The sequence below is a fragment of the Protopterus annectens genome, chromosome 8.part0 (assembly GCF_019279795.1).
Source record: "Protopterus annectens isolate FY-2018-M chromosome 8.part0, PAN1.0, whole genome shotgun sequence".
NCBI lineage: Eukaryota > Metazoa > Chordata > Ceratodontiformes > Protopteridae > Protopterus > Protopterus annectens.
In genome coordinates, this window is record NC_056741.1 from 1,860,323,050 (window position 1) to 1,860,347,124 (window position 24,075).

The 24,075-nt window shown below is 41.2% G+C and overlaps 1 protein-coding gene across 3 annotated transcripts in view; it reads right to left on the bottom strand.

Annotated features, from left to right (window-relative positions):
• LOC122809683 (zinc finger protein 2 homolog) overlaps positions 1–14,846 on the bottom strand; it is a 350,734-nt gene extending 335,888 nt beyond the window's left edge. Inside the window, exons 1-2 of one of the 3 annotated variants that reach the window (XM_044081359.1) lie at positions 14,713–14,837; positions 4,662–4,697 (exon numbers count right to left, since the gene is read on the bottom strand). Coding sequence is in view for 1 of the 3 variants with exons in the window: in XM_044081358.1 (XP_043937293.1) it covers positions 14,713–14,773 (61 nt within the window). In the remaining 2 variants the exon portion in view is untranslated. Of the gene's footprint in view, positions 1–4,661; positions 4,698–14,712 lie in introns of all 3 variants that reach the window. The other 2 variants (XM_044081358.1, XM_044081360.1) reach the window with 2 other exon arrangements.
• Positions 14,847–24,075: the final 9,229 nt, after the last annotated feature.

Genomic DNA, 24,075 nt, shown 5'->3' on the forward strand with positions numbered 1-24,075 from the left:
GTGGTCTGTTGCCCATGGGTTTTGCACTGAGAAGACCTGGTAGGGACTGGAAAGGACCAGTTTTTTGAAGGCCAATGCCTACTGAATCTAGGTGGCTGTACCTGTAAGAAATATTTTAACAGTTTGCATAGAGTTAGCTTTTTTCTCCATCTTTTTAAGAACCTCTTCTGCTTTTGTGCCAAACAAACATTCCTGGTTTAATGGAGCATCTAGTAATTTTGCTTTGACATGGTCTGGCAAGATTTGTTCCTTCTCAGTACAGACCCAGTGACAGCAGCCCTGCAAGATGCTTCTAAGGCATCATAACCACACTGCAAAGTATGTTTACTGACTTGGTTTGCAGAATGCATTAACTCTTGCAAATCTTTATTTTCTGCAAAATCTGGAAGCAACATTTTTTGTTTAATTAGTTCCATAATATGCTGATGGTACTTCAACATGTGAAACTGGCAATTTAAAGCCCTGATGGCAAGAGTTGCAGAGGTATATACCTTCTTGCCCCATCTGTCCAAAGCCCTTGAATCCCTGTCCGAAGGGGTAGGATTTTTGGCTCTAGTAGCCTTAATACCTGGTGGGCGGCCATGGTGGTGCAGCAGTTAGTGTTGCTTGTCTCACAGCAAGAGGTTCTCCAGTTCGATTCTTGGTTGGAGTACCTTCTGTGCGGAGTCTGCATGTCCTCCCTGTGGTCGTGTGGGTTTCCTCCGGGTGCTCTGGTTTCCTCCCACATCCCAAAGACATGCTGTGGGTGGATTGGATACTCTAAACTGGGCCTAGGTTTGAGTGTGCGCGTGTGTGTGCCTTTTGTGGAAGGCTGGGCGCCGGGCTGGCAACTCAACACCGTAAAACTCCACTGCCAATCATGAGTGGACAGGTGATCTGCTGTGACGACCCCTAACCGGGAAAAAGCCTAAAGAAGAAGAAGAAGAAGCCTTAATACCTTTAGGTCCCTGGGAAATGATCTCTGGACCCACAGTGGGATTCTTAAAGAGAAATTTGTGAGAGTCAGGTACCCTGCAGTACCTATCAGGCTTTCTAGGAGCTGGTGGTAAAGTATCAGGAGTAAGACTGGATTCCATGAAAACATCATCCACATTATCCAGGACAGGGGGTATAGCTAGAGGCATGTGCTGAGGTAAGTCTAAAAATTCTCGGAGTCTCTTTTTGGACTGTGGGTAGTCCTGGCATTCCCAGTGGAAATGCTCTCTTAAGGTATGCGAGGTTTCACCAAAAGAAAAAAGTCCTCTGGAGAGGAGGGGGGAGGCAGAGGGAATGGAATCCTCTGCATCTGAATCCTCATAGGTAGATAAGGGTATGTCCTGGTAATCAGAGGGATCAGAGTCATCGGACTCATGGTCTGTTGAATCAGAAGGGAAATCAATTCTTTGTCTTTTAGAAGGGGAAGGCAGGCTTTCCCTAATTAAGAGTTATAAGGTCTTCAGCCATTTTAAGCATTTGTTTCTGTGGCATGGGAGCTTGAGCATGCACTTTGGTCGTCGGTTTTCTAGGCGTAGTGCGAACTCTGGGCCTGAGAAACTTGGTCGTTTTAGTCTGAAACTAAGTAGTCAGTTTAATATGAACATCGGAAGGTCGGAATACACCCTCAGAAGCCGGTGCCTGCACAGCGGCTCCAGACCCATCCAAGGTAGAGACATCCGCAGGTTCCATAATCGAAGAAGCACCTCGCGGCATACCGGACTCCGAATGGGTCTCAGCAGAGGCCTGTGAATCTGGAGAAGCGGGTATCAGGGGCTGCAAAGGCAACTCACTGAGTACCGGCAGACTGGCGACTAGCTTAACGGAAGCATGGTCAGCAGTTTTGGACCTATGCGGTCTGTCTCTGTCTTTAACCTTACATTTTTTCGGAAGATCGGTAGTCGGATGGCTTACCGAAGCCATTTCGGAACACAGAGAACGACAGCGAAAGAATTTAGCAACAAAGATAGCCCGATGAATAGTTCGGGTGTTAAACAAGGCACAAAACCGACAGCGAGGGACAACGTGGTCTGGGCCTAAACAGGTGACACAGTAAGAATGAAAATCTCTGTGAGGGATTTGCTTTCCTCAGGCAAGACAATTGTTAACTTTTTCTGACATCAGTTAGAGCAAGAAAAAGCAATCCCCAACGGGGTACTTAGCTTTAGAAGACTTCAGGTTTGAAACTCGAAACACGAAAATTTCAGGTAGCAGCCAACTGGCATTTGTGAACTGCTTCAGCTTCGGGCTCCCGCGCGGCAAGAAAAGCTGATGTAATGGCGTCGGCTGCATGTTTTATACCAGACGACCTGACGTCATGGAAGAGGTGACGGCATCCGATGCAGAAATCCCAAGACTCTGGTATTCGGGCTGACTGAGGGCTACCTGCAGGCAGATAACCCAAGTGTGATGACTGCAACAGTGAAACACGAAGAACATGTGGTGATTCTCTGCTCAATGCAAAATAATAGAGCAACTGAATTATCATTTAATTTTAACAAAAGGACACCACTTAAAACACTTGTTTTAATAAAGAGACAAATTTTTATTTTATTTTATTTATTTTATTTAACATTTGTTGACCGGGAATGTCCGACTAGGTTTCACAGAGCCTGTTTTCAGCGGAGGCCCGGGGAGAAATGCTCCAGATGCATGTCTTTGGAATGTGGGAGGAAACCGGAGTACCCGGAGGAAAACCACACGAACACAGGGAGAACATGCAAACTCCACACAGAAGGCACCCCAGCCGAGAATCGAACCGGAGAACCTCTTGCTGTGAGGCGACAACGTTAACCGCTGCACCACTGTGCCGCCCACAATGGCTGGCACAGTCATCTCACACAGGTACAGGGTCACAACTCACACAATAACATCTGTCTCATCCCTACACAATGATGATAATGATCTCCCATAAATGGTTGGGAAGCACTCACCAGATAGTAAATCTACTTCACAGGCATAGTCAGGGAGGCAAAATTTTCAAGGACAAACCCTGGGCAATGTCTATGGAGTATCAGTTCAGGAAAACATTTGCACCTCTGCCCATACTGCCACAAAGGTAAAAATATGACACACAGCACTATAAGTGCTACTGGCTACAGCTACTGCCAGTATATACAGTAACCACCAAGACAGGCATGTGTGTCCAACTACCCTTGGTAGTGTGCCCCTCTATCCCAATAAGTCCACTACAAGATGTACTGCAGGTATAGCACAGATAAAAACAAATGCTGCAGGAATGCTTCATGGGAAAATGTCAGTTAAATGGCAGGATCCCTGGTGATGGCATAATGCCATGCCAGTTCTCTACTGTCCCACACTGCAGACAGCCACAAAATCTGGAAGGGCACACAACTTGGGCAACATTCCAAATATCAAATGCACTCTAACAATGTAATCAATAAACCACAATTTGATTCTGCAGCACAAATGGCTTACAGCCACATCTACCAGCTGTCAACTAATATGTGATTGCCTCATACAATCCAATCACAAAAAAGTGACAGCACAACAATGTAAACAGTATTGGGAAATGAAAAAATAAAGTAACTTGCAGGGTGGCAAGCTCCCTTTATCCAAACTACTTACATATACCAAACTCCATTGAAAATGCAAAATAAACAGTACAGCACCAATTCAACATTCTATTACTCTGGTAGCTGCACATAACACTGTTGATTACCAGTGTTTCTCAAACAAGCCTAGCTCCCAAATTATCAGGCGTAAAAAAAAAGTCAAGGGAATACATCAATACTATGTTAGCCAGCATAAACTAAGCATGGGATAAGATACTTACTCTTTTCATATGCCTTGCAGGGGTGCTACTACATACTTGACACTACAAACCAGAACACTACTTACACAATTCTTTGTTTCATGGAATTGTACTGTAGCACTAATGACAGTGTACTCAACTTGTGACAAAAATGCTTTTGTCCATGATGAGAGGAATGACAACTGTCCTTGTCATGCTGGGTTCAAAGATGTGTACATTTTAAATGTCAGACTAGCTACATAAATATTCACAGAACTGTTCATATTATAACTGCCTTATGTTTATGCATCAGTTTTGTAAACGGATGTAAAATGAAAATGCCTACCTGGAATACAACTGTGTAGACTGCGTCTGTGATCCACATGCACTGCACATCTCTTGTGGGTCCTGAACTATTCAAGGTACACAATGGCTTAACTACACATATCCTCCAGCTGCTGGCATTGTGTGAACCATGCAAAGCTGTGGTATGCATTTCTATGCATCAGCTAGGTGCATTTGTGCAACATATTTCGTAATACTGCCCATTAAAGCTGCTTAGCCAATTACCATGGGCTTGTTGAGTTAGCGAATACTATGATAGCCTTACTTTTTTCTACTGCAAGTGTGTTTGGTCATTTGTATTAGACTGCTACACTTTAACAGACTGGCAAAGTCAATACAAAAACATCATCTTTATGTTAATAGCAAATAGTTTTGAAGGTGAGTCATTTCTTCATTCCATGTTTGTTTGGCTCCTACCCCCCAAATTATATAACCCAGACTGTATTCTGTCCTGCATAAATATTTTAAAGATGTCCCGAATCACTTATGATCAACATTCAGATCTGTAATTGTATTTCATACAGCTACAGCACAAAAGGAAATGTTTTAATGGCTTGAAACTTCACAAAACTAGGTGAATAATACTTACTTTAGGTGGTTTAGGTGCTGGATTGGTAGTTTTAAACTGTAAAGCAAGATAATATAAAATGAAGTTATTGGGACTCTAAGGATAATTATATAGTTAAGTAATTCATTAGAGTAGACATCTTATCGGTACTATTCTGTATGTTATACATAAGTGAACAGTGTGTACACAATATGAAATATGTGTTAGTTACTTCCTGGCCTCTATTAAAATAAGTTAGTCTGTTCATTCATTAAGAGGTTTTCCTACATCTGGCATTCTTTGAGGCTGCCTAACATTAGAGCCCTCTGTCACAGGAAAATGAAAATATCCAAACAAAACTTGAGAACCTTTCCAAAGAATGTAATGTTTTCCATTAATGTGCTGTACTATGTACATTCCCATTTGTGGCTATTAACAAACAATTAAACTACAACTACATTGCTGACAACTTACCCGCAATGTTATGTACAATGTCTAGTAGAAAGAATTTCTGATTAATAACATGCTAACTTATCTTCTTGACCTGTGTGAAGCTGCTACCACGTGATAATCATTTAACTCAGGAATTTCATTAGAGAATAAACTAACCTAATGCAGGAGAATACCTGGATTGGCTCTTTTAATTTAAAGCCTCACTCTTTTTACTGGGTTATGAGGCTTGTTTATGCTTCATGTCTATAAATACATAACAAAACAAAATGGAAATTTTAAGAGATTCTCTATTTTGTGACACAGACCTCTTATGAGACATATCCATACCTACAATGAATGTTAAACATAATCTAGGTTTAACGTCACCTATAAAAATAAAAAGGAAAACCTATACAGTTGCTTTATTTATATTCATTTAAAAAATTAAAAACATAGTCAAGAAATTGGACACCTTAAAACAACTTGTACAAGCTCAAGTAAAAGCAGTTTTTTCTACTTACATGCAGAAACTCAGGATATACAATTTAGTTCTATTATTAATATAGTTATAACAAGTAAATATATGAAAACCAAATTGTCTACTGCATCCTTGCAAACATGTGGTGCTTTCCTCCTGCATTCCCTTCCCTACAGTACAATTCCCATTAGTTGACATGTAGGTAATACTCCTTCTTAACCGGAAAACTGAGAAACAAGCTTTAGTGTTGCCAAGAATTAAAGTTTAATTGTTCAATGTCTTATTCCTTAAACTGGAAAATTCTTTTTCATTAATAATCTTACATTCACTTCATAATACCAGCTGATGCAAAAAAAAAAAAAAAAAAAAAAAACAGAATACAAAATTTTGCAACTCATTCAATTAAGCCTCCCCTCAAGAACATCACTGCATCACACTAAGCAAAAACCAAAGGGTCCCAGAAACTCCTCCTAAATCTCTTGACCTCTATAAAATGTTGAATAAATGTTTCTGTCCACTCCTATTAAAAATAAAATCCCTTCTATTTAGAGCCTCTTCTTAATTCCTCAGAAATTCTGGCAGTAACCTCTTCATGAGACCCCCCTTCATCATGATGACAACAGACAAAACATATATAAAACTCCCCCAGAACAATGGAACCACATGCCACAAAATGTTAGCTGCATCACATTTCTACTGGTATTTAAAAAATAATGTAAAACATATTTCAAGGACTCAAGTCAATTTTGCTGTTTTGACATACACAGATGACTCTCCCCATTGCAGTTATTCCGGCACTGTCTGTCTGCAGCACTTTTTCTCCTTCTAACTCATTTACTCATGATTCGTCAAATCTATAATTAATATACCTTTTCTCCCTACCGATCTACCATTTTACCTGATGAACCTGTAGCTGGCTTTGTTTGCTTGACAACCATCTTAAGTTCGACTACTGAAATGTAACTTGCAGGGCATTACTGTTTCAATATTTTCATTACATAAATACTGTACTTAACTATATATCTGAATCACATGTAATGCTATACAATGTGTTTGCTCATTTATCTATATGCACCCTTCATTTTGGGATATTTTTCATTCATGTACTATTATGTCCTTTGCTCTGTAACAATTCCTTTCTACTTACTGTAGCTTCATGTTTTATAATTTGCCTTGTGGCCAGACTCATGCTTGAAAAGGGTCTTTGGATCCACATTTATCTATTAAATGTATAAATTACGTTTCCATGTTGTGGGTATACACACTAAGGGAGATGAGGCATAAAAGTTCTCTAAATATTAAATGATTTCTCATATACCCTGTATCAATTATTTACCAATTTTTTATATTACATCTAGTTTGTTATAATTATGTAAACTGCAGATGTTTTTGTTTTATTTTTGAAGATTGTAAAATTATTGTTCTTAAAATGTTCTGTAATATTTTGGAGCTTTTCTCCCTGGGCCTCTACTGAAAATGGGCTTCTACCCAGATGGACTTTCCGGGTAATCAAATGTCAATAAATTAATAAATACATACCCTAAGCTTAATGACTGGACAAGGATTTTCCTCAACTAGACATTTTGAAGGCTCCTAAAAGACTCCTCCCTCACACTCCTCAGAGTCAATAACATTTTCTTCTGAGTGTGATTTGCAAAGAAACAGTGGAAACTATGTTCTATGACTGTCACGCATGGGCTAACATGGATGTCAAACCAACTCATTCAGCTTCCCTGTGAGGCAGCATGTGAGAGAATACTGTGGAATACAAACATTACCTATGGATGTACTTACTTACTCTTTGTTAACCAGCTTAGTCTCATTAGGCTTGTGTTCTCTTTTCAAGGGAGACCCAAGGTGGTATATATACTGACTAGAGGAAATTTGGCCTAGGCAGCTGAAAACCTCTCCTACTCCTTTTCAATAAGTGGGATCTTTTATCACCAACTCAGTAAGATGAGACATCTGGTTAACATATCCTTTGAAGACAGCACACTCAGGAATGTTCCTTACTGCACTGTAGTGTCAGTACTGGGAAAATTAATCAAAGTGCCTGCTGTGGGATCAGAACTATTAGTTTGCTGATCTTCTGGCACAGAAGCAAGTTACCTGTTGTTCCACTAACATTAGAGGCAGGATTAGCACATGCATCCATATGCTCTCAAAGAAAACAGTTGGTAGAATATATTAAGTCTATTAAACCTGTTTTACAGAAGAGGCAACCATGTACAAGTAATTCAGCACAAAAGATAAGTCTGGGAAGATTCACCACATCCTGTGATCAGAAGCAAGAAAAATGGTCAAATTCCTTCTTTTGTTAAAAGCATTAAAACTGTGAGAATGGCACTAAGGAAAAGAACAAGCTGTGATCACTGTACGATGTTAAGGCAATGAACAAGTTGTGCAGGTGAATCTTGCTGTCTTCTGCTGGCATAACAAATATGTCAAGGTGAGTGGGTTGCCTGCCTCCCATGTTGACTTTTTTATTCTGAAGACTCAGAAATCTTTATATTCAGAACAGAGAAGAGGAGAATGAGCCAGGTCCTGTTGTGATAGTGTTGCATATATGTGCCTCCCATGGTGATGACTTTATTTGGGCAAATGTAGAAATCTTTACATTCAGATCGGATAAGAGGAAAATGAATCAGAGAACTTGGTTCATCTGGTAATCCCACAGTAGAAATATGTTTCTATGTGAGAATATTATATGCATTTTAGCAGACAAAACTGATGATATAGCATATCCTGCTAACTTGACTTCAGAGCTTTAATTGTGTGATTAAGTAGACATACTCTCTCAAAACAAATCACTGGTGGAAGCTATTAAGTCTATTACTCCTTTTTCACAAAAGGGATAACATGCAAAGGCTAACCAGCTTAATGTAATCACGGAAGATTCACCACATCCTTTTATTAGAAGCAAAGAAAAGTACAGTTTTGTACCTACCATAAATGTAGATGTCCGATAGGAATGCATCTGCAGTCCTTACAAATGGGTTGTCCTGTCGTCAGGCAGCCCTTCGGTCGGCCGGATTCCAAAGTCTGGGTCTGGCTTCGGCTGGTGTCGCACTTCACCCGACGTCATAGCTGCAGATATTCGGGTATAAAGGCATCAGCCGACGCCATTTTCCTCAGTGTTTCTTGCCCCAGATGCCAGGTGCCCTCTAGGCAGGCTAAATTTGGATAAATGGCAATGATTCCAAATAGTAGAGAGCAACCACAAAAAATAAGCATGTATGTACATATATACAAACAAATACACCATAATAGATCCCCCCCCAGCTAGCTATAAGATGGCCAAATACCCTAGGAGTACCACAGTGGGGAAGGTGGGTGGGTAATCCTGACTGCAGATGCATTCCTATCGGACATCTACATTTATGGTAGGTACAAAACTGTACTATGTCCTTCAAGGATGCATCTGCAGTCCTTACAAATGGGTAGAATACCATAGCTAAACTAGGGGAGGAGGAAAAAAGAGATTATGGTGTAGTTAGGATCCCTTGCAACACAGCAGTGGCAAAACCTGCTCGGGATCTGGAGTATAAAGGTAAATTATAATGCTTGGCAAATGTATGCACGGAGGTCCAAGTAGCAGCCTCTATAATGTCCTTGGTGGCCACTCGTAAGAAAGCTGTGGTAGTGGCTGTAGCCCTTGTAGAGTGAGGCCTGATGTTATCTGGAGTTTTCTTTCCATGGTAGGAGTAACAAAATCTAATGCAATTTCCTATCCACTTGGAGATTGTTTGTTTTGAAATAGCTTTTCCTTCCTTTCCTGTTGCATATGCTACCAGAAGCTGGTCAGTTTTCCTATTGCTCTTGGTTCTGTCCAGGTAGTAGTGTAACTGTCTATGCACATCCAAGGTATGTAGCAGTCTTTCTCCCCTGTTCTGTGGGTTTGGGAAGAAGGTAGGTAGGTGGATAGCCTGATTTAAAGATACTCTGGATACCACCTTAGGCATGAATGTAGGATTAGTTCTCATGGACACTCTATCTTGATGGAAGATCAGGAAGGGTTGTACTGCCATTAATGCCTGTAGCTCAGATACCCTTCTTGCTGAAGTGATTGCCAGCAGGAAGGCAGTCTTCCATGATAAGAATTGTAATTCTGCTGTTGCTGCTGGTTCGAAAGGGGGAAGTGTCAATTTCTCTAGCACAAAGTTCAAGTCCCATGTTGGCAATGGCGGTTTCCTTGGAGGTTTTACATTTTTAATTCCTCTTAGAAACTGCCTTAGCAGAGGGTGTGAGAATACTGGAGGATCCAAGGTGTATTCTGCTGAGATAGCTGATGCATGTATCTTGATGGAAGAATAGGACAGGCCTGTGTGGAAGAGCTCTGCCAAGTATTCCAAGATGCTGGCTATGTTTACCAGTGACACATCTTCTCCCCTTGCAGTACTCCAAATGAGAAATCTTTTCCATTTTGCTGCATAATTTTTTCTAGTTGAGGGTCTGCGAGCCTCAAGCATGATGTCTTTTACCCTTTGGGATAAATTTGGGTTAATTGATCTTATGTGATGTTCCAGGCAGTCAGCTGCAGAGTTTTCAGGTTTGGATGCAGGATGTTGTAGTTGTTCTGTGTTAACAGTAATGGAACTAGGGGTAGTGTCCATATTAGTTCCAGAGATAGGCTCCTTAGTAATGGGTACCAATGTTGCCTTGGCCAGTCCGGAGCTATCAGAATGATCCTTGGCCGGTCCTCTTTGATCTTCAATAGCACCTTGTGCATCAAAGGAAGTGGTGGGAATGCATACGCTGACAGGTTTTCCAAACTGAAAGATAGGGAGTCCACCTTCCATGCAAGTGGGTGGTACATCCTCGTGCAGAATTTCTTTAGCTGGTGATTGTGTGGAGATGCAAATAAGTCTATTTCTGGGAGTCCCCATCTCCTTGTGATGGCCTTGAAGATGTCCGGATGCAGCATCCATTCGTGGGCATCCGTGGTAGTTCTGCTTAATATATCTGCTAGAATGTTTTCTTTTCCTGGTACGAAAATAGCTCGTAAGTGAATGTTGTAGCTCAGAGCCACATTCCATAGGTCCAGTGCCATCCGGCATAGAGGGTATGAGTGTGTGCCTCCCTGTTTGTTGATGTACCACATCACTGTGGTGTTGTCTGTCATCATCAGATGACCTTCTAGGAGAAATGGTCTGAATGACTGGATTGCCAATTTTACTGCCAGCATTTCCTTTAGATTTATGTGCAGGTGCAGCTGGTCTTGTGTCCATAAGCCTTGTATGCACTTGTCCAGCATGTGGGCCCCCCAACCGAGGTCTGAGGCGTCCGTTGTGATGGTTTGACTTGGTTGAATGCTGTAGAAGGGCAATCCTGTGTTTGATTGGCAGGCCTGAGCCCACCATAGGAACTCTTGCTTCAGGCAGGGGATTATAGGAATTTTGGTTTCTAGGCTGTGTTTGTGTTGAGACCATACATTTTTTAGGTACCACTGTAGCTTTCTCATATGCAGTCTGGCATGAGGAACCAGTATTATGCAGGATGCCATGAAGCCCAGGGTTTGTAGTACTTTTCTTGCTGTCAGATGGTTCTGCTTTGTTAATGCCAAGAAGTAGACAGGTAATTGTTTTTGTTTTTCTACAGTTAGAAATGCCATTTGTTTTGATGTGTCCAACTCTGCACCCAAAAAGGTTATTCTTTGGGATGGTAACAGCATTGACTTTTTTATATTGACTGTATATCCCAGGGCTTGTAGCAGGTAAATGACTCTTTGTAAGTCTTCTGTTAGTTTGTTCATGTTGTCCGCTTGTATCAGGCAGTCGTCCAGGTAGGGGTAAATTTGTATTCCCTGAAGCCTGCAATGAGCAATTACTGATGCCAGGCATTTCGTGAACACTCTGGGCGCAGTAGATAAGCCAAAGGGCAATGCTGAGAATTGATAATGCTCTGATCCTGCAAGAAATCTGAGGTATCTTCTGCAATTTTGTCGTATGGGAACATGCAGGTATGCCTCCTTGAGATCTAGAGTTACCAGCCAAGACTCCTTGCCCAGCATGGGAAGAAGCTGCTGTAGAGTCAGCATTTTGAATTTTGGGACAATGAGAAATGTGTTTAAAGCGGACAGGTCGAGAATAGGCCTCCAGTTGTTCTCTTTTCTTGGTACCAGGAAAAGTCTGGAGTAAAATCCCTTTCCTTGTTCCATAGATGGTACCTTTTCCACAGCTCTCATCCTTAACAATTGAGATATTTGTTTTAGAGCTTCTACCTTTTGATTTGGTGGTAGGTTTGGCATTCCTCTCTTTCCTGGTAGAGTATGGAAATGAAACCTGTAACCTTGGTTTATAGTTTGCAAGATCCACTTGTCCCTTGTGATGTAATGCCAGTTTTTTGAAAATAAAGCTAGCTTTCCACCTAAGGGTGCTTCTATTTGTTCCCTGGTAGGCGGTGCCAGAGTCAAGTCACTGTGATTGTCCTGATGCAGTGGTGGTGGCTGCGCCTGTGCCTCGCTGGTTGTTACCCTGCCACTGGCGTCCCCTGTAGGCACCTCTGGATTGGTTTCTGCCTCTTGGTCGTCTATCTCTGCCTCTCTAGGCTTTAGAGGAGTCTGGAAATGACCAGTTTTTGGAGGGCCAGTTCCTGCTAAACCTTGGAGGTTGGACCTGTAAGAAATCTTTCACTGTTTGTACAGATTTTGCTTTCTCCTCCATCTTCTTCAGTACCTGTTGTGCAGGTGGTCCAAATAAATTAGCCTTGTCCATAGGAGCATCTAATAGCTTTGCTTTGACATGGTCTGGTAAGGTCTGCTCTTTCAACCATGCATGCCTTCTGATAACTGTGCCAGTCATGGCTGATCTAAAAGAAGCCTCCAGTGCATCATAGCCACATTTTAAAGAATGGTTACTAACTTGCTGAATGTTATGTACCATTTCCTGAACATACTTCTTATCAAAAGGTTCATCAGAGGACAGTTTTTTAGTTAACTGGTCTAGCATAAATTCTTGATACTGTATCATATGAAATTGACAATTCAAGGCTCTAGCTGACGGAGTAGCAGAAGTGTAAACTTTTTTACCCCATCTCTCTAAGGACCTGGATTCCCTTACAGAGGGGAGGGTTTTTTTTGCAGAGGCAGATGCTACAGCCTTAGGACCCTGGGAGATAGTCTCGGGATCTGCTAAAGGAGCCTTGTATAAATGGTGATGAGTGTCCGGGACCCTGTAGAACCTATCGGGCTTAACAGGGGCCGGAGGTAAAGAATCAGGAGCAGTGCAAGCATCATTAAATGCATCATCTACAACAGAGAGAACTGGAGGTATAGCTAAAGGCCTATGTTGAGGTAAATGTAAAAAGGTTCTAAGCCTTTTCCTGGAGTCTGAAAAATCTTGGCCCTGCCACTGAAATTGTTCCCTCATGGCATGCAAGGTTTCCCCAAAGGAAAATTCCTCAGGTGGAGAGGCAGAAGGGATGGACTCTTCAGCATCAGAGTCTTCGTAAGGGGAATAAGGAGTCTCTGGAGGGTCTGTATTTTCTGGATCATCAGAGGAATCATCTGTGGACACTGGCTCGGGGGGCTCTGCTCTAGGCCTCTTCTCTGGAGGTGGATGAGAGGCCCTGTCTGGATGAGGTTGGGATACCCGGATTAAAGAAATACGATCCTCTGCCAAAGAAAGCATTTGAGAGCTGGAAGTGGGCCTGTGAGAAGGGGTCTTAACAGGCATAGTCTTTGTAGCTTTAGCTGCTTTAGCCCTAGCAAAGGCCTTAATGGACATGGCTGCGGGAGGCCTAGCAGCTCCACGTGCAGGAGTTGAAGTATCCAGGGGAATAGTGTCAGATAAATCCTGAGAAATCACAACAGCAGGTTGGATTTCAGAAACCGACTCCACGAGGTTAGAAGAAACCTCGGTAGAAGGTCTGTTTTCGGCTGCAGGAAGAACCGCTTGCTCGGTTTCAGCCGAAACCGAGACACTCGCGGTTGGCTTAACCGTGGTTTCGGCCGAAACCGCGGACCGCGAGTGTCGGTCCTTTTCTTTGCGTTTTTTGGAGATTTGCGAAGTCGGAGGATCCGACGGCATAATATAAGCGAAATCAGAGCCGAAAAACTGCTCAGCAAATTCCGACCGACGTCTAAGCGTCCGTCGGTTAAAAGAAGCACAGGCTAGACAAGCTGCTACGTCGTGGTCTGGGCCTAAGCAAGGTAAGCAGTAAGAGTGGAAATCTTTATGAGGTATTTGTTTCCCACAAGTTAAACAGTTATTCACTTTTTCTGACATCGGCTGAGGCAAGAAAGAGTCCCCAACGGGGTACTTAGCTTTTTAGTAGTCTTCGGAGTAGTATTCGGTAGTAGTAATCTCTGGTTCTGACCGACCGGCACTTGCGAACAGCTTCTGCTTCGGGCGCCACGCGGCAAGAAAGACTGAGGAAAATGGCGTCGGCTGATGCCTTTATACCCGAATATCTGCAGCTATGACGTCGGGTGAAGTGCGACACCAGCCGAAGCCAGACCCAGACTTTGGAATCCGGCCGACCGAAGGGCTGCCTGACGACAGGACAACCCATTTGTAAGGACTGCAGATGCATCCTTGAAGGACATCAGTCAACCAAGAAAGTCTGCAAATACCCCTACTTTTTGCTAAAAGCATTACAACCAGGAGAATGTTTCTTCAAAAGTAGCTATGATTACAACCAGGAGAATGTTTCTTCAAAAGTAGCTATGGGCATTTTTTAATTAGTTTTAGGTACAATCTTTTTTAAATGCCTGCATTACGTGGGCCTGGCCCTCTAATAAGTTCCCTTTTCAGCAAAAGGCTCTTCTGAATGCAAACAGGTAGAAGCACGCCAGGAGATGGTTTGTTGAAGACCATTTTCAATCTGGAACAGTAGCTTCCTTTGTTGGTCTGAAGTCTACTGAGGTATTAAAAGTTTCTCTCAACATAAGTATTTCTCTGTGCATGTAACAGAGACCATGCTACAAGAGTTGTCACACAATTCAAGAATACAGTGGATATATATGGAGCTCAATAATACATTACTGATGAAATATTGCAAGCTTTAGTCAAGTGGATGATGATACCAACAGCATGCCTTAAGGTAGTAGGTAAAAAAGCTTCTAAACATTTGATACAGAAAATCACAGCATACCCTAGTCCTTTGAGAAGTACACAATGTCTGCAACAGAAAAACAAGCTAACAGTAAAGCATAAAAGACTGATTAGAAAGGTTTTACCTTACCTGATGAGGACGATGAAGAATCATCTTTTACTTTTTGTTCCCTGTACAATGTCTTCTCCATTGCAGTCAAAATGCTTCCACCTCAACAAAGAAGTGACCAAGTTGTGAATTCCTGGAACCAGAAGAAAAGAGGACTCTGCAGTTAACTTGTTTTTTTTTTTGTCTTAGAAGTATAAGAATTAGTACTGAACCATATTAACAGAAGAGGGCCACTGCTAATCCTTCCAGTCCGCAGAACTGCTAGTATACTGCAAATGCCAGAACTCCTAGCCAAATGACCATAACAACACCATTGAGAGTTCTTATGCCAGGTCCATTCAGTCTGGAAACAGGGAAAGGCTCTGCTCCACATACTGACTACCTTTTATAAGAAGAAATATATTGCCATGTTAGTCTATCTTGTAGGGCATTGCAGAATTTTACAACATCTGAACATTTTATACGAAAATTAACTTTTTGCACCTTGAGACAATCTATTCTCTCCATTTCCTTCATGGAATGTCTACAGAAGTTCCCTCAGTTTCTCGCAGATTTTTTTTCGTCCAGACCCCACACTCTTTCAAGCTGCTCACTCTACATTTTTAAACAAGAAGCATCTTTATTAAACAAGCAACACCTTTATTAAATTATCACATATGGCATAGGCAATCATACATTTACTTAAATGAAAACAAACCATATTGACAAAATTTTAGTTGCAAACATTATACATCACAAACCATATTGGCATAATTTTAGTTGCAAACATTATACATACAATCTATCCAGTCATTGTCAGTCAAACATTGCATACGTCATTCAAATCCTGCCTTCTCTTGAACCTTTTCCTCATCTGCATGTATTGTTCCCACAATTCCCATTTTCCTAAGTAATTTGCTCTTACCCTTTTCTAAAGATCCCAACTCTAGTTGTTTTATCTCTATTACTATATTCATTACTTCTAGTAAAGTTGGTTTAGACATTGACTTCTGTTTTCTAGTAACTACTTTTTGGCAGCCACCATAAATAAACTCAGCAAGGCCTTACTATGTCTAGGCAATTCGGATTCTGTATCACAGCTCAAAAATAATTTCCTTAGTTACTCCAAGTTACTCACCCAGTATCACTGGCATAGCAGTCTGCAGGAAATCTTTAAAGTCTGCCAACTCATTACACTCCCAGAAAATATGTTCCCAATTACCTCTTTCTTCCCCATCATACCGCCAACATTTGCTGTCTACTTAAGAAAAACTTCTTTGGAGTCTACTTGTGGTATAAAAATACTTATGTAAACACTTCTTGGCAAAGATCATATATCTTCTTGTTGCACAGTTGGAGACATATATAGATATAGATATATGTCTACAACAGAGGAGCCTCATTTCATTTCAATTTCTTTATCACTTTCCTGGCAATAGAAAGTAAACTTCAGAACATTTTAAGACTGCTATTATTACTGACAACTGAAGGAAAGTACAGTTTTGTACCTACCATAAATGTAGATGTCCGATAGGTATGCATCTGCAGTCCTAACATATGGGTTGTCCTGCCTCAGGCAGCCCTTCGGTCAGCCGGATTCCAAAGTCTGGGTCTGGCCTCGGCTGATGTCGCACTTCACCCGACGTCACAGCTGCTGGGGTATAAAGGCATCAGCCGACGCCATTTTCCTCAGTGTTTCTTGCCCCAGATGCCAGGTGCCCTCTAAGAAGGCTAAATTTGGATAAATGCAGATAATTCCAAACAGTAGAGTAAAATATATATACATACATATATATATATATATATATATATATATACATACAAACAAATACACCATAATAGATTCCCCCAGCTAGCTAAAAGAGGGGTAAGTACCCTAGGAATACCTCAGAGGGGAAGGAGGGTGGGTAATCCTGACTGCAGATGCATACCTATCGGACATCTACATTTATGGTAGGTACAAAACTGTACTATGTCCTTCAAGGATGCATCTGCAGTCCTAACATATGGGTAGAATACCATAGCCAAACTGGGGGAGGAGGCACTAAGATAAGGATGGTGTAGTTAAGATCCCCTGCAAAACAGCAGTTGCAAAACCTGCTCGGGATCTGGAGTATAAAGGAAGATTATAATGCTTGGCAAATGTATGCATGGAGCTCCAAGTAGCAGCTTCTAAAATGTCTTTGGTAGCCACTCCTCGTAGGAAAGCTGTAGTGGTGGCTGTAGCTCTTGTGGAGTGAGGCCTGATATTTTCAGGAGTTGTCTTTCCATGAAAAGAGTAGCAGAATCTAATGCAATTTCCTATCCATTTTGAGATTGTCTGTTTTGAAATTGCTTTTCCTTGCACTCCTGTTGCATATGCTACCAAAAGCTGGTCTGTTTTTCTGCTGACCTTAGTTCTGTCCAGATAGTAGCGCAATTGTCTGTGCACATCCAATGTGTGTAATAGTCTTTCTCCCCTGTTCTGTGGGTTGGGGAAAAAGGTAGGTAAATGAATAGCTTGGTTTAATGATACCCTGGAGACCACCTTTGGCATAAAAGTAGGATTAGTTCTCAGAGACACTCTGTCCTGATGGAAGATAAGGAAAGGCTGGACTGTCATTAATGCCTGTAATTCAGATACCCTTCTTGCTGAAGTGATTGCTAGCAGGAATGCAGTTTTCCAAGATAAGTACTGTAAGTCTGCTGTTGCTGCTGGTTCAAAAGGAGGAAGTGTTAATTTTTCCAGCACAAAGTTGAGATCCCATGCAGGTAGAGGTGGTTTCCTTGGAGGCTTTACGTTTTTGATTCCTCTCAAGAACTGCCTGAGTAGAGGATGAGAGAAGACAGGCGGATCCATGTTGTACTCTGCTGAAATTGCTGATGCATGAATCTTAATGGAGGAGTAGGATAGTTCTGCTAAGTATTCCAGGATGTGTGCTATGTTCGCCATTGAGACATTTTCTCCCTTTGCTGCACTCCAAATGAGGAATCTTTTCCATTTGGCTGAATATGTTTTCCTTGTGGAGGGTCTTCGAGCCTCCAGGATAATGTCCTTAACCCTCTGAGACAAGTCTGGTTGATTTTGTTTCATGCAATATTCCAAGCAGTTAGCTGCAGTGTTTTCAAGTTTGGATGCAGGGTCTTGTAGTTGTTCTGAGTTAGAAGTAATGGACACAGAGGTAGAGGCCATGAGTGTGCCCGAGACATGCTTTTCAGTAGCGGGTACCAATGCTGTCTTGGCCAGTCTGGAGCTATCAGGATTACCTTTGGCTGTTCCTCTCTGATCTTCAGTAGGACTTTGTACATCAAAGGAAGAGGTGGAAATGCATATGCTGTCAGGTTTTTCCAGCTGAAGGAAAGGGAGTCCACCCTCCAGGCAAGTGGGTGGTATACTCTTGAGCAGAATTTCTTCAATTGGTAGTTGTGTGGGGAGGCGAACAGGTCTATCTCTGGCCTTCCCCATTTCTTTGTTATGGTTTTGAAAATATCTGGATGCAGCATCCATTCGTGAGCATCCGTGGTAGTTCTGCTTAAGGTATCCGCTAGTGAATTTTCTTTTCCTGGTACAAATCTGGCCTGCAGTTGAATGTTGAGATCCAGGGCCAAATTCCACAGGTCCATTACCATCCGGCATAGAGGGTATGAGTGTGTACCTCCCTGTTTGTTGATGTACCACATCACTGTGGTATTGTCCGTCCTTATCAGTAGGTGACCTTGTTGGAGGAGTGGTCTGAATGCCTGGATTGCATGTTTCACTGCCAGCATCTCCTTTAGATTTATGTGTAGATTCTGCTGGTTTTGGGGCCATAGGCCTTGTATGCACTTGACTTCCATGTGCGCCCCCCAGCCTAGGTCTGAGGCGTCCGTGGTGATGGTCTGGCTTGGATGTGGTTTGTGGAAAGGCAATCCTTTGTTTATCTGACAGGCCTGAGCCCACCACAGGAATTCTTTTTTCAGGCATGGAATAATTGGAATCTGTGCTTCTAGACTGTGCTTGTGTTGAGACCATACATTCCTTAGGTACCATTGCAACTTCCTCATATGCAACCTGGCATGTAGAATTAATATTATGCAGGATGCCATGTAGCCCAGGGCTTGCAGGATTTTCCTTGCAGTGAGCTGAGTTTGAGTTGTTAATGCCATGAAATAGACTGGTAGTTGCTTTTGTTTTTCCTCTGTGAGAAAAGCCATCTGAGTTGTTGTATCCAGTTCTGCACCCAAAAATGTTATCCTTTGGGATGGCACTAGCCTTGACTTTTGAATGTTGACTGTGTATCCCAAGCTTGAAACAGTTGTATGACATTGGCCAAATCTTTTGTCAATTTTGTCTTGTTGTCCGCTTGTATTAGGCAGTCGTCCAGGTACGGGTAAATTTGAATTCCCTGAAGCCTGCAATGAGCAATTACTGATGCCAGGCATTTCGTGAATACTCTGGGCGCAGTAGATAAGCCAAAGGGCAATGCTGAGAATTGATAATGCTCTGATCCTGCAAGAAATCTGAGGTGTCTTCTGCAATCTGGTCGTATAGGGACATGCAGGTATGCCTCCTTGAGATCTAGAGTCACCAGCCAAGACTCCTTGCCCAACATGGGAAGAAGTTGCTGGAGGGTCAGCATCTTGAATTTTGGAACAATGAGGTATGTGTTCAGTGCGGACAAGTCGAGAATAGGTCTCCATTGATTTTCTTTTCTTGGTACAAGGAATAGTTTGGAGTAAAATCCTTGGCCTTGTTCCATAGATGGTACCTTTTCTATTGCTCTCATCCTTAATAAGTTGATGATTTGTTTTAGAGCCTCTGTTTTTTGGCTTGGTGGAAGGTTTGGCATTCCTCTCTTTTTTGGTGGAGTGTGGAAGTGAAACCTGTAGCCCTTGTCTATTGTTTGTAAAGTCCATTTGTCTCCTGTAATGCAATGCCAGTTGTCTGAAAATAAGGCTAGCTTTCCGCCCAAGGGTGCTTCCAGTTGTCCCCTGGTAGGCGGAATCAGAGCCAAGTCATTGTGTCTGTCCAGTGGAAGTGGTTGTAGTCGTAGCTGTGGCAGCACTTCTCTGGTTGGCAGGTTGCCACTGACGACCCCTGAAGGCACTCCTAGATTGACCTCTGCCTCTTGGGCGTCTATTTCTGCCTCTCTGTGCTCTGGAGGTGTCTGGAAAGGACCAATTCTTCGAAGGCCAATTTCTGCTAAACCTCGGTGGTTGGACCTGCAAAAAATCCTTGACTGTTTGGACAGATTTTGCTTCTCTTCCACTTTCTTTAGAACCTCCTGTGCAGGGGAGCCAAACAAACTTTGTTTCTCCATAGGAGCATCTAGGAGTTTTGACTTAACATGGTCTGGTAAGGATTGCTCTTTTAACCAGGCATGCCTTCGAATCACTGCTCCAGTCATAGCTGATCTAAAGGAAGCCTCCAGTGCATCATAGCCACATTTTAAAAAATGATTACTGACCTGCTGAGAATTATGTACCAAATCCTGAAGGGACTTACGGTCTATAGGTTCAGGAGAGGACAGTTTTTTATTTAGCTGGTCTAACAAAAATTCCTGGTACTGAATCATGTGAATTTGACAGTTTAAGGCCCTGGCCGAAAGAGTAGCAGATGTGTAAACCTTTTTACCCCATCTCTCTAATGCTCTAGATTCCCTTTCAGAGGGAAGAGGGTTTTTGGCAGAGGCAGCTGCAACACCTTTTGGACCCTGAGAAATGGTTTCGGGGTCTGCAACATGAGCCTTATACAAGTGGTAGTGAGTGTCCGGGACCCTGTAATATCTGTCAGGTTTGGCAGGGGCCGGAGGGAGAGAATCAGGAGCAGTACTGGCATCATTATATGCATCATCAACAACCGGTAGTACAGGAGGTATGGCTAAAGGCCTATGCTGTGGTAAATGTAAAAAGGTCCTTAGCCTTTTCCTTGAATCTGAAAAATCCTGGCCCTGCCATTGGAAGTGTTCCCTCATAGAGTGTAGGGTTTCCCCAAAAGAAAATTCTTCAGGAGGGGAAGCAGAAGGAATGGAGTCTTCTGCATCAGAATCCTCATAAAGTGAATATGGACCTTCCTGATGGTCAGAAATATCTGAGCCATCGGAGGAATAGTCTGTAGAGACAGGCTCCGGTGGTTCAGTCCTAGGCCTCTTATCTGGAGGAGGTTGAGAGGCCCTGTCTGGGTGAGGTTGGGATCCCCTGATCAAGGAAATTAGATCCTCAGCCAGGCTGAGAATCTGGGAACTAGAGGTAGGCCTGTGAGAGGGGGCTTTTGTAGGCAAGGCCTTAGAACTTTTGGCTGCTTTAGCCCTGGAAAAGGCCTTGATAGACATAGAAGCAGGGGGTCTAGCAGCCCCACGTGTAGGAGTAGAGATGTCAAAAGGGATAGTGTCTGACAAATCCTGGGGGCCTGTTTCTGCAGTAGTAATTTCTGAAGCCGATTCAGCCATGGCCTGTGTGGCCTCGGTTATCGGTGGCATGCTTTCGGCCGAAGGGAGAACCGAGGACTCGGTTTCAGCTGAAACCGAGACACTCGCGGTTGGCCTAACCGTGGTTTCAGCCGAAACTGCGGGCCGCGAGTGTCGGTCCTTTTCCTTGCGCTTTTTAGCTAATTGTGTAGTCGGAGTCTCCGACGGCATTTTATATGCAAAAGCGGGACCAAAAAACTCTTCTGCAAACTCCGACCGACGTCTAAGCGTCCGTCGGTTGAAGGAAGCACAGGCCAGACAAGCTGATACGTCGTGGTCTGGGCCTAAACAAGGAAGGCAATAAGAGTGGAAATCCTCATGAGGTATTTGTTTCCCACAAGTTAAACAATTATTTACTTTGTCTGACATCGGCTGAGGCAAGAAAGAGTCCCCAACGGGGTACTTAGCTTTTTTAGAAGTCTTCGGTAGTAGAAATTCTCTGGATCTGACCGACCGGCACTTGCGAACAGCTTCTGCTTCGGGCACCGCGCGGCAAGAAAGACTGAGGAAAATGGCGTCGGCTGATGCCTTTATACCCCAGCAGCTGTGACGTCGGGTGAAGTGCGACATCAGCCGAGGCCAGACCCAGACTTTGGAATCCGGCCGACCGAAGGGCTGCCTGAGGCAGGACAACCCATATGTTAGGACTGCAGATGCATCCTTGAAGGACATCAGGAACATTCACTGACAATGTTGTTTTTGAAATAATATAATTCTCTACCACAGACACATAAAAATTGCACATAAATCTTTCCAATAATTCTTAAGTTCTTTACACTCAACAAATATATGTACCCAGTCTGCTTTAATAATTCTAGCATTACACATCCAACATTTTGATTAATTTATCTTTGTTAAATTTAGAAATTCTACAAGGTCTGATGAATATTTTTTAGTATTTCCATGTCAGTATCTTAATGTAATCTTTACAAAGTCAATTTAACCAATTTTAATAACATTTTTTCATGTTCCTTCAATTTAACATTTACTGAATCTAAAAAAACTCCCAATACATTGAATCAACATTACTATTTATCCTTAAAATAATTTTATGAAATAATTTCTTGTACATAAATCTCCTCTAAAGGTTAATATTATATTATAAATTTCAGGTATTGACGTTTTCTCTTTCACTCATCACAAAGGCTCATTAATAATGCTATTAATTTATCTAAATCATACCTTCCAATAATTTCCATAGTTGTACATAAAGTATTTTACCACAGTAGTCTGACCACAGTACTCTATTTTTATTATTGAGAATTCCCATTTTAATATAATCGTGGATTGCTATCAATTCCTTGAAAAGGCAACGGGAAATATTATGAATCTCCACGTTTTCAAGTGCTGGGAATTTTTAAATAAAATTTCCAGAGTTTTAAACATCAAATTAAAATGTTTCTAAAAGATTTTTAGTAAACATAATAATTCATTAATCATGTCAGGTTTGTTTCGCTCTTGATTTTGATATGGTTTGTTCTTGAATAATTTTCCACTTGCTGTTATTATAGTTTGGGTTTAACCAAAGTAATACTACTGTAAAAATTGATGATAAAGAATAGGATTCTAAATCTAGAAATGTATTCCTCCATATTTCCATAATCTGATGTAATTTTTATATGAGGTTCTGGTTTTATTTGGAAAACATAGAAATTAAATTAGAAATTTTTCTAACTTTTCTAGGCTGAAGAGCTATTGACTATAGAACATATATTATTTTAGGAAGAATCATCATCTTTATAAAAACGAATCTTTCTTCAGAATAAAGATAAATGGCATTCTAACCCTTAACTAGTCTATATCAGCAACCAGATTCTGAAAACTGGAAACATATTTATATCAGGTGTCATCATAATACCTAAATATTTAAACTCTTTATTATTCCAACTATAATTGAGTTTACATTGTTTACTTGATTTACTAAAATAATCTGTTTTATTTTTATTAAATTATTGCTAAATCTGTAAATACATTAATTTCTTTTAATTCTCCAAATTAATTACTGTCACCTAGTGACAGGAAAATATTATCTGCAAAAAGCTGTATCTTAAAAGGTTTAAGTATAACTAAAAATTATAATACTATGTTACTGTTGTTTATTTACTATTAAGCTAATGGCATATTTGCTACAGCAAATTAAAGAGGGGATAATGGACATTCTTATCTAGTACCTCTACTGATATTAAATGATTGTGAAATAAACGTACCCATTTTAATGAATGCTTGAGAACCTATATTATTTATTAGATCAACAAATTCCTTTGGGAAACCAATTGCAAAGAGAGTTTTAAACAAATGGCTGCAATATATGGAATCAAATGTCCTTTCAATATCTAAACTTATCAATGCTAACACTTTAGTTTGATTTTCAGCTAAATCTAATATGGTTAGTACTCTCCAGTCTGTTAATAATAAAACCTCTTTGGTCTTTATCAACACCAGCGATCATTTCTCTAAGTCTTACAGATATTATTGTCATAAAAAGGTTATAATCTGTATTCAGCAGTGAAATTGGTCTACATTATGTTGCTAAACTGTTTTTCCTTGTTTTAAGATTGGGGAAATTAAAGTATATTTCTATGAAGTGAGTATTTTATTAGTAGAATAAGCAACTAAGAAAACTGTGCCTAATAATTAAATTATGTGGTAGTATTTTACAGGTTTTGTTACATATGCCATCTTAACCTGGTGCATTTTCATTTTTACTGTTTTAATTATATTAGTGATCTCACAGTTGCAGTAATGGGATTAAAATTTTTTAGTACCCACTCTTTTTTAAGTTTAAAAGACACATTTTTGTAAATATTCATTTTATTTACTCTCATTAAATAATATTCTATCATACTGCTTAATGACTTCGTGGTAATTTTTAAATACAGAAAGCATCCAAGTCTGCCTTTTTTTTTTTGTTAATGGGGTTATGATGCCTTTAATATGGGCTTTTATACTCAATATTTTACTTTTATTAGCTAGGCTATGC